General features: G+C 42.1%; 1 protein-coding gene across 1 annotated transcript; it reads right to left on the minus strand.

Annotated features, from left to right (window-relative positions):
* Positions 1 to 2,004: 2,004 nt before the first annotated feature.
* LOC133400610 (L-rhamnose-binding lectin SML-like) lies at positions 2,005 to 5,796 on the minus strand. Its single transcript, XM_061673448.1, has 9 exons — positions 5,631 to 5,796; positions 5,287 to 5,319; positions 5,141 to 5,209; positions 4,776 to 4,911; positions 4,061 to 4,170; positions 3,935 to 3,979; positions 3,616 to 3,748; positions 2,640 to 2,743; positions 2,005 to 2,253 (listed from the first exon to the last, which is right to left on the minus strand). The coding sequence occupies exons 1-9, from the start codon at positions 5,662 to 5,664 to the stop codon at positions 2,246 to 2,248; spliced, it is 672 nt and encodes a 223-aa protein (XP_061529432.1). The 5' UTR covers positions 5,665 to 5,796; the 3' UTR covers positions 2,005 to 2,245.
* Positions 5,797 to 11,240: the final 5,444 nt, after the last annotated feature.

The following is an 11,240-nucleotide window of genomic DNA, read 5'->3' on the forward strand; positions in this document are numbered from 1 at the left end:
AGTCTCCAATTAATGCATGTTTTTGGGATGTGTGAGGAAACCGGAGTGCCCGGAGAAACCCCACGCAGGCACGGGGAGAACATGCAAACTCCACACAGTCGGGGCCGGGAATTGAACCCAGGTCCTCAGAACTGTGAGGCTGACGCTCTAACCAGTCGGCCACCGTGCCGCCCAGAAGAAAACAATTTAATAAAAATACATGGTAAGCTTCAGACACTGCGATAAAGTGGGCGGATACAGTATGCTCCCAATTAGAAATCCCGGAGTTGCTGAGGCCACAAAGTCTGAACCACGATAGTGAGTGCTTACTGTAGTAGCTTTTCCTCACAACATTCATAACTGAAGATGAACTATTGTACTGCACCATAATAAATAAATTCTATTTTTGTGACATTCCTGGTGTTTTTTTTTTTTTCCCAACCAAACAGAATGCTGAGATTAAATGTGATAGCTGGTAGAATTAAAAAAAAAAAAAAAAAAGTTAAATGAGAATTTACTCTATAAAATGAGTAATTTAAACGAGTTTTACAAAATTATTACTAAACCCCAAATCGGGTACATGCGCACACACAGCGCTTTCGCTTATATAAATGAACTATGTATTTAAGAAAAAAATTACCCTACCTGCCATCAATTCTACCCTGTGTGTGTGTGATGTCCCCTCACCCCCAACCAGTATTGTGACCTTTTATCTTTTACAGCTTAATTGAAAAAAATCCTTTGCATTAATAAAAACAAACAACTCAGATTATGTGTAGCTGTATTCAGAGTAAGCAATCACATTCAAACTCGTTAAATGGGAGTCGCCACACATTTGTGCTGACACGGACTAGTATTTGGAACTGTTTGCAATTCTCTCCACCTTGACGAAGGCCCCGTTTGCAGCTGAAGATAAAAACGGCCCCTGTTCATAACGTTGCCACTTCCTTACTTCACCAAAAGAACACCATACCGACAAGTGTTCTTTTGCACCAAACGCACCTTTTGGCATTATGGCCCAAAAGGTTCAACCGTGGTTTCATTGGATCATAACATATTTTCAAATTCACACATCCGGGAGATTGTGTTTTTGGAAAATGTATCCAGGCTTAGATGTTTTTCTTTATTTGTAAGAGAAAACTTCCATCTTGACGTCCAGTTCTCGGTAATGTCACTGCCATCTTTTCTCGGTGACGATGACGGTCTTCACTGTGTTTCTGATATGTTTGATGCTTTGGAAATGTGTTATATCCTTCTTCTGACTGATACCTTTTGAGCAATGAGATCAGTTGAGATGCCGTGGAAGCTCTTTGCAGATCATGCCTAGTTTTGGGAGATGTAACTACAAAAATGTCAGGGAAAGCCTACGCACACAGCTGAAATTCATTTGAGGTTAATCAGAAAAACTTTTAAATGGAGGCAGGTGTGTGCTGACTTCCATTTAACATGACTGAACGTGATTAAGTCTGAACACAGCCAAATCCACATCTAAGAGGGTGTGTGCATTTGTGCTACCAAGCTAGCTGTTGTTTATTTTTACGTCCCCTCTGTAAAATATTTTCACTTTTCAATTGAGTTGTGCAGGTTGCAGGTATATAGTTGTAGAATGTTTTAAAATATGTCTTGGTCTTATTTTTGTGCCAAAAAAACAAACAAACTCCACTTTCGTTTGAACAGGGATATGGAGACTTTTATCCACTGCAGCTTCTTTTGTTAATAGTTGTATTATTGACTGTGTTGATTGTGTTAACAGAAATAAATTCATGTTAAGTACATACTACTGTTCAGTTTTTTTTAATTTTATGAAAAAAGATTTTTGAGATGGGTGTTTTTTAGCTTGAGCACCTGCCCCAAAAAATGTCTGTGCACGTGCCTGCCCAAACTGCCTTTCTGCTGCTGCCAGAGAGGCTTTGACCTCTTCTATGTGGGATCTAATTACATGCTACTGTGCAAAACTTGCTTTCATAGGTCACAAAGGAGGAGAAGAAAAGAAAATGGTCAAAAGGTGTATTTTATTTTTGAACTGCGCATTGCGGAAAACTCTGCCAACTCTGTCGGGGTGTTTGGCTTAAAAAGGCTGCTTTGAACCAATCAAATAGTCACTCACCAATCCATGCATCCAAATGTCTTTATTAGGACATCATTGAAATATTTTTGTTTCCCAATAAGAGTACACAGTGATGTTGCTTAACTGCCACGAACCTGCACTTACATTTATGATTGTATATTGTAAATACATCAAGATAAAGTGGCAGTCCATGTTTGTTTACGACCCTGCAAAAAGCACAAAATAGTCACTTAGTTAATAGTTCATGTAAACTAGGGGGGTGTTTGCAATAACTTGGTGTATAAATACGTAAAATGACATTTTAAGTAACAGCTTTTAGAATTAGTCAATTTTTTTTTTTTTTTACAGTCGTGGTAAAATTCTTCAACCGCCTGATTGAAGAGTACATTTGCAAAATCTTTCATGCTACTACGCTTTCGACTACCGTACAACATTACAACTGGAAAAATTCCTGCACATTACAATAAATATTTGCTAAGGTGGTTGAATAATCATGAATGCAATTGTAAATAAAAGAAATAATTACAGCCTTGTTTTCTTCTCCTACAGCAAGATATAGCTCAAGATGCTGAATAGGCTACCAACTACTTACATTCACAGGAGTAGGCAACCTCCAAGTATTTGTAAGTCCCTATACAGGGGTCTCCAAACACACCATTGGTGGCTGGGATTGCACAGTTTTCCTCCCCATCGCACCTATGAATGCAGAAGAAAGTGGCTTATTGCGGTGCTAAAAATACGATATTCATCGAAGTTATGAAATAATTTAAAAACTGTAATATTAGGGAGGGTGGAGCTCAGAATAGAACAAACTTTTCAAACTAAACCCAAACTGTCCATCTGACCCATTTGATAGAGACATACTGTTCCGGTGCACTCCTGCAGGTGGCGGTAACGTGGATTGCAAAGTGACTGCCAACTGCTGCACCCAGGAGCCATATTTCATTCTAGTTCCTCCCACGGGATCTGGTAGGCAACCCCCGACCTCCCCGCTGGGCCCCGATGGAAGCAGATCACAACAGCAACAAGACATTCCTCAATCTGCACCTTGAGCCAAAATGTAATGGGATCTTCCGTGGCCCTTGCGCTGTTTGGTCATCGTACGTTTCATGGCGAAAAAGGCTTTTGTACCTTAACCGCTATCCATCCATCTATTTTCCACTGTTTAGCATGCTCAGGGGCGAGGGTGAGCCGGAGCCTATCCCGGCTGACTTTGGGCGAGAGGCGGGGTATGTAGACAGTGGCGGTTCTCGTGGGGGGCCGGTGCCCCCCTTACACTGAACTTGGCCTCCCCCGTGCACCCCACTGATGAAATGGGTCAGGTGTGACAGGACGAGTCAGTCAAAACTTGTGATCAACAATCACAGGGAGAACAAGGAAACTCCACACAGGAATGCCTGAGCATAAACTCAAACCCTCTTGACTGTGGCGCAGACATGCTAACTGTGCCACCTGCAGTCAGAACATACCCAGTCACATAAACGCTGTCTGTTTTCTACCCATTACAAAACCTCACAAAATTCTCATGAGAACAGGTTGTGATTTCTTCCCCAAGAGTGCCAACGTACATTGTGGCCACAACTTCACTTGGGCCCAGGCATTCTGTATTTTGTATCTGGGCCGGAGGCCTTTCGAATGTGCATGTGATCTGGTCGCGGCGTCCGTAGTCAGCACCGTAGACCGCAATAACGTATCCTGGATCTGGCAACAAGATGAGGGAAAGAAGGTTGGCGATGGAAATGAGGGCAATCAAAACATCCAAATACGTATTTAAGAGAGAGAGCATTAATAATAAACACAATAAAATGAAATCCATATCATAAGGCTTGTAATAAACAGGAATTCATCATGGTGGGGGAGGGGGGGGAAGAAAAAGGTAACTCTTACCACAATACAATTGTGCCAAAGAGCCCTCACACGCTATCAGAGTCACTGTTTGGGTAAATTAAAAACATTAAATATGAAATAATGAACATTGTTTACATCACACACAATTTCACACAGACGACATACGTGTATCACTGCAGCTGAAATTGGTCGACAAATATTTGTAGGTGCCATCGCAGGGATCAGGATTGCGGAAAGCCGCCGTGTTCACCTCACATGATTTTTTGCCATTGCATCTGCAGACGCAATAATAAAAGCGAATTATATTTGATTAAAATAAAACACATTTGCATCAGAATTGCAAGACCTAACATTACTTGTGCTCGGTATCGGGAAGGACTCAAATGTAAGTACTTGTACTCGAATCTGAAAAAAGTGGTATTGGTGCATTCCTCATAATTTTAGAATTTAAATGTATTATTATCCATCCATACATACACTATAGACAAACAAGCATTCACACTCACACCAATAAACAACTTTGAGTTCTCAAATTAATATGCATGTTTTTGGAATGTGGGAGGAAGGCAGAGTACCTGGAGAGAAAACTTACAAGCACAAGGAATATATGCAAACTAAACCACGCCTGAAGATGTATTCGAACCCTGAATCTCAGTACTGTGAGGCACATGTTTAACCACTAGGGTACCATGCTAATATACATTATTTTAGGTTTTACATACAGTTTGTATGTGTACATTGCTTAACAAACATTTCTGTATCACAGTCTCTCACCACGTGACATGCCCTGCAGCATGTTATTGTCATGTAATAGATACCCCGACATTTATCCACTTTTAAATCTAAACAAGCACGTTCCAAAAATAAGCACAATGCATACAATGCCGAGATGGTCCTCAAGGTGCCTTCCTGAGCGCATTGCGTGTTAGCCACCTCCTGCGGAGATCTTCCCTCAGAGCAGACCATCGAGTCGGAGCGACCGTACAAAGCCTCGTCCACGGTGATCACTCCCTCGTCTGGGAGTGAGAGAAAGCGATCAGCATTAAATTCTACTGTAGTTGCACTCAAAATGATCGCTCGTCGCTAATTATGTCTTGTGTGGCAGCCTACCAACCTCTGGGTTGACCAGAACCATCTTAAATGTCAGGTTCTCTTAGGGCAAGTCAAACAACTTTGTGATGTCAATTAAGGCAGTGAAGGTTGAAGTGCACTATGTAAGACAAAGGCTGATTTTTTTTTTCTCACCACAGGTCAGGCGATGGACGTTCCAAGGGTCCGAATCACAGGTGGTCATTCGCTCTTGAGAATGAACAACTGCGGAAACCGGCATGGATGTCACGTACTGTCAATGTATTGTATTTATACTGTTGGACATGAACTTTGATAGTCACCTGCTGTCAGGATGAAACATGTTGCTGTCAGCACTGGAAAACAAACATCAGTTCAGATTGAGACAAATAGATGAGGACAAGTTTGACATGGGGTTACTTTTTTAATATGAGTTGATCATGAATAGCTGGCAAGACAGACACGTACATTGCACCTGTGCCAGTGCGTGACCGAGCGTGCACTGCCCCCTTTTTTGTTCTTTTCCTTTAAAGACTTATTCTGCTGTTGTATTTATTCACGCTGAACGCTAATATAAACACTTTTTCAGTTTTGCACACATTTTGAACAAGCTGAACACATTTAAGACTTTCCCCGGACACACACAAAAAATTGTTTTTTTACTTACAAAATGCTGCGCTGAGTTTGAAGCAGGACGGCATGTTTCACACAATTCGGTCTGTGGCACTGGAGATGTTCAGAGGATCTTCGCTTTTTATAATGACTGCAAGACATCCACCCAAACTGGGAAGTAAAAGTCACACCCCCCAACCTTAATTTTTTTTGTTCCACCTCAAATGTTACAGAGCTTTTTTTTTTTTTTTTGTATCTAAATTGCTTCAGGTCCTCAACCTGCACCACAAGTAACGGCAAATAACCGTCTATGCACGGCATGCATGAAAAAACAAGGTTGAACAATAGATTGCATGGTGAGATTATGAGATGAGCCTCTGAACACACATTGGCTATCTCTGAAAGCTATGCTGTTGCGGAAAATCTTCCTCAAGGAAATATTGCACAAAGCCTTTGTTTCAAGAAGCCAAATGCTTATTTACTGGAACGCCAGGTGTTGTCAGACTACTAAGAGCATGTGCTGCTTCCAAGTTGATTTATCTCTACTGGGCAGGTTGGCATTTACTTCAAAACCTGCAAGGAATGATTGCATCACAGTAATTGCTCGGCTTTCCGCCGATCCGATCGGCTGTATCGGATCGGCCGATATTTTGCATTTTATGCCAATTTTGGGATCCACGAATTAAGACATTATCGCTGACAATCTCGTTGACCCCCGGGACGTTCTGCGCTGCTGTCTTGTATGAAGCTGCGGCTGGGTAGCTAGCGTGGCTAAACACGATGCAGAGGCACACAGTATAAATGACTAATTATCGCCTCCATGGTGGCTTCGTCACCAGATTATGTCCAATAATGCGCGGAAAACAACTGTGTGGTCATGAGAACTTTATTCAGGTTAGGAAACAAGGCCAATTATACATTAGTCGTGCACTCACTGTAGTTGTCTCGCCACGCTGCACTATTTGCATATCTGTTGTTGACCAATACTGGCCACTCATGCCAGAGGAGCATCTGCTCCATTTGCACACTGACTGAGTAGTATCTGCAACATTTGCACAATCAACATTGTCCCATACTATCGCACTACTCGCTTGAAGTCTCGGCGCCCTTTGCACAATGGTCATTGCACCGGACGATTGCAATATTAGTCATTAGAACTGCTCTAAGTGCTAGAGGACTCTGCATTTTTTCACACAATTGTCAAAACAATAATGAAATAAATAAATCATGTCCCGGCATTACCAGATAACTAACAACCCTTTATTGCTCAGTGACTGTTTTTGTCAATGTCTTTCTGCCTCAAAAGTATTCTCTGTCAATTGACTGTCTGTTGTCGTACTGGAGCGGCTGTTTTTTGGACATGCTTAATAAATAAAGATGATTCTGATTCTGATGACACACTGGCTCACTCTGCAACCAAAAGAACCAGTGCGACAAAGTCAAGCTCAGATCACATTTCAGAAATCTGTAGATGCCAAGTTGGGACTCTCACAGCCCTGTGTTGACTCTTACCTAGTTACTCAAATTCTGAGTATGTGTTTTTTTAATTCTACATATAGAAGTGGAGGATATTAAAATCCCTTATTCTGTAGTATAGATAAAATGCTGTTCAGACAGTAATTTTGTACATTAAGCCCTTTCCCCCCGAAATAAAAGCTATTCCATACACATCTACGGGCTATTTACAGAAATTAGTCTTAAGAATGGATGAGTAAATGCAGGTCTGTAGCTGGGGGCTCCAATTGTGCTGAGGTAGCAGTTCAGGTTTCAGTACTGCAACACTGATTCCAATTTCTGTTAGCCCTTCTATGGCTTTTCAAATGATGTTAGAGAGAAGCTAGCCGACTTCTGTTGGATATGTAGCATGGTAAAACGTTTGTGCTGAAATATAGGAGTGACAGGCGGCACGGTGGCCGACTGGTTAGAGCGTCCGCCTCACAGTTCTGATGACCGGGGTTCAATCCCCGGCCCCGCCTATGTGGAGTTTGCATGTTCTCCCCGTGCCTGCGTGGGTTTTCTCCGGGCACTCCGGTTTCCTCCCACATCCCAAAAACATGCATGAATTGGAGACTCTAAATTGCCCGTAGGCATGACTGTGAGTGCGAATGGTTGTTTGTTCCTATGTGCCCTGCGATTGTGCTGGCAACCAGTTCAGGGTGTACCCCGCCTCCTGCCCGATGACAGCTGGGATAGGCTCCAGCACGCCCGCGACCCCAGTGAGGAGAAGCGGCTCAGAAAATGGATGGATGGAGGTATCACAGTACACTTCTCGTACTGTACACAGTGCAACATTTTTGCTCATCAGATCAGCCAGTGTGGTATTTGTTGCGCTGGTCTTTTCTATTTTCGCGTTGAGGTGCTGCAGGTGGGGGCCCTGGTTGTGGTCCCAAGTAGAACCGCAAAGCACACATAACATCGGCGACAAGAGCTATTCAGCTAGTACATTTTGTATTAAGTAGGAAATGCAGCTACAATTATGTCATTAGTTTACTGATGTTAATGTTAAATGTAATAAGCGACGGACCGCTGTTAAGGATTATGTCACAACACAGAATGGAGTGACTTTAAATTAAGAAATGGCCAATAAAAAGAGAAAAATATTGTACTTAATATTTTCTTGGAGGATGCATTTGCTATTAGCCTTTGAAGTTGGTAATAGTGAAAAATGAAGTGAAACAGAAAATGATATTAGCCAATTCATTTCCAGAGTGAGAGCGCTTGAAGAGGAGGATGCTTGAAGCTGGCATCAGGTGCAGGTGGAGATGGGCCTGGCTCAAGTTGGAGGCCAAAACAAACACACACACAAAAACAAAGAAATGAGGCAAATTCAATTTGAATCTTCAATTGTGTGTCATTATTACAATATGAAAATGTGGTTAAGGGTAATCTGTACTTTCAGTGCAATGCTGGCTATTTTAAAATGCTCTTTTATGTCAGCATCCCCGCAAAAACAAGTGCTTTTTATGTGAACACATTTTTATCATTTAAAGCCAAACTGATTGTCACATACTGCCCTGCAGTTCCATTATAGTTGCCTGGTGGGCTGTTTGCGTCCTCTCTCTCGCCCCGCCCCTCTCTGTTGTCAGCACCTGTCTCCTTCGGTTACAGGTAAACCTGTGAGGAATCTGTCGATGCCAAGTTGGGACTCACCCAGCCCTGTGTTGACTCTTACCGAGATACAAAAAAACTCTTGCATTCAAAACAATGAGGAACTGGAGCACTGCTGGTATCCCTGTATCCACTGGAGCCCTTGGAAGGGTTAAAGTGTCTTTAAAAAAAAAAAAAAAAAAGTTGGAAAAAAATTCCAGATCCTGGCACTCAGTGGGATACCAAATGTAAAAAAGCCTTTAATTTATTCGGGCTCACCCATTAAAAAAACACATATTGGCCCGCTGGCGTTCATCGGGGTTTTGGCAACAAACAACGCCGTGCAAACATAATTATAGTGCCATTGAAAACAAGTGTGTCCCTCAGGTGTGGGCTTGACGACTGCACTATTTCTGTCAGCCACTGGGGGCAGCAGTTAAAAGCACCTCAGAAAATCGATGGATGGATGGATCGGGGAGAGACAATTTGATTGGTTCAAAGCAGCCTTTTCCAAACTTTTTAAGCCAAACACTTCGACAGAGTTGGCAGAGTTTTCCGCAATGCGCAGTTAAACAAATACACCTCTTCACCCTTTTCTTTTCTTCTCCTCCTTCGTGACCTATAAAAGCAAGTTTTGCATTGTAGCATGTAATTAGATCCCACATAGAAGAGGTCAAAGCCACTCTGGCAGCAGCTGAAAGGCATTTTGGGCAGGCACGTGCACACACATTTTTTGGGGCAGGTGCTGAAGCTAAAAAACACACCCATCTCCAAAATGTTTTTTCGTACAATTAAGAAAAAAAATCTGAACAGTAGTATGTACTTAACATGAATTTATTTCTGTTAACAAAATCAACACAGTCAATAATACAACTATTAACAAAAGCGGTGAAGAGAAGCTACAGTGGATAAAAGTCTCCATATCCATATAAGGTTTCAGTACTGCAACACTGTTTCCAATTTCTGTTAGCCCTTCTATGGCCTTTCAAATGATGTTGGAGAGAAGCTAGCAGATTCTGTTTGCTATGTAGCATGGTAAAATGTTTGTGCTGAAATACAGGAGTGACAGCCTGACGCAAGCACTTGCCAAACTGCACAGGAATATTAGTACTATAAATCAATTTTGACAGCTAGGTATCACAGTACTCGTCTAGTACTGTATACAGTGCAACTGCAGAACTTTCAAAAAGAAAAATGGCCTGGTAATAGTTGCATTGACCTTGTTTGTAACCTTTACAAATAATTTGCAATTGGTGAATACCACCAAATTAAATAAAAAGCATTTCTACAATAGGAATTAGCACGAGATGCAAAGAAAGTAAACTACTTACATGTACATGTGGAAGCAACGTCCAAGTACTTGGAGGTGCCTTTACAAGGGTCTCCAAGCACTACGTTGCTGGCTGTGATCGTGCAGGGTTTTTTTCCCTTTGCACCTGTGAGAGCAGAAGAAAAACTGCCGTTTTAAATATTTCACGATGAATAAAACTAATTGGGGGATCAGGCCTTAATTTTGCCATCAAAAACTCATCAAAACATAATCACAAGAGTAATCCATTTTTAATCAATATGCCATTGTGGCGGTCATAACATTTCTCTCGGGTATCTGACAAAAAGACCATCCATCCATCCATCCATCCATTTTTTGAGCCGCTTCTCCTCACGAGGGTCGCGGTCGTGCTGGAGCCTATCCCAGCTGTCATCGGGCAGGAGGCGGGGTACACCCTGAACTGGTTGCCAGCCAATCGCAGGGCACATAGAAACAAACAACCATCCGTACTCACATTCACAATTTAGAGTCTCCAATTAATGCATGTTTTTGAGATGTGGGAGGAAACCGGAGTACCCGGAGAAAACCCACGCAGGCACGGGGAGAACATGCAAACTCCACACAGGCAGATCACATTTAAGTGTCGCTAAACAAGTGTTCCGAGACCTTCGCTTACAGGTAAACTTGTGAGAAATCTGTAGATGCCAAGTTGGGACTCACACAGCCCTGTGTTGACTTTTACCGAGTTACAAAAAACTCTTGCATTCAAAACAATGAGGAACTGGAGCACTGCTGGTATCCCTGTATCCCCTGGACCCCTTGGAAAGGTTAAATTGTCTTAAAAAGTCAAAAAAAAAAAAAAAAAAAAAGTTGGAAAAAAATTCCAGATCCTGGCACTCAGTGGGATACCAAATGTAAAAAAGCCTTTCATTTATTTGGGCTAACCCATTAAAAAAACACATATTAGCCCGCTGGCGTTCATTTGGGTTTTGGCAACAAACAATGCCTCCTGGAAGGGAGGGTGGGGGTAAGCGTCGCCGTCACTTACGTCATAGGATGTTTCGTACTCCTTGAACGCTGGCAGCTAGATCCATCAACACACAGATGGAGTTGTGAATATTACTCTGCTGTTAATAAGTCACGGTACTTTTACTCGGTTACACTGATCTAAATGTCACTCGCTCCTTTTATTTATCAGTTCTTGCTTATTTATCAACTATTTCGTGTGCGAGACTACGACTTCGACTTCCGCATCGGGCGCTGTTTGCGTCATCCAATTTAAGCGCCAGTGACGTTTAAATCGAGTTC

This window comes from Phycodurus eques, chromosome 1 (genome assembly GCF_024500275.1).
Source record: "Phycodurus eques isolate BA_2022a chromosome 1, UOR_Pequ_1.1, whole genome shotgun sequence".
NCBI classification, from domain to species: Eukaryota; Metazoa; Chordata; class Actinopteri; order Syngnathiformes; family Syngnathidae; genus Phycodurus; species Phycodurus eques.

Bases quoted from the DNA above. Each gene is read 5' to 3' on its own strand.
- LOC133400610 (XM_061673448.1), bottom strand. From the start codon at position 5,664: ATGCCGTCCTGCTTCAAACTCAGCGCAGCATTTT. The intron at 5,210-5,286 runs GTGACTATCAAA...CGGTTTCCGCAG, and splicing joins ATGTTTCATCCTGACAGCAG to TTGTTCATTCTCAAGAGCGA. The intron at 4,912-5,140 runs GTGAGAAAAAAA...TCTCACTCCCAG, and splicing joins CGTCCATCGCCTGACCTGTG to ACGAGGGAGTGATCACCGTG.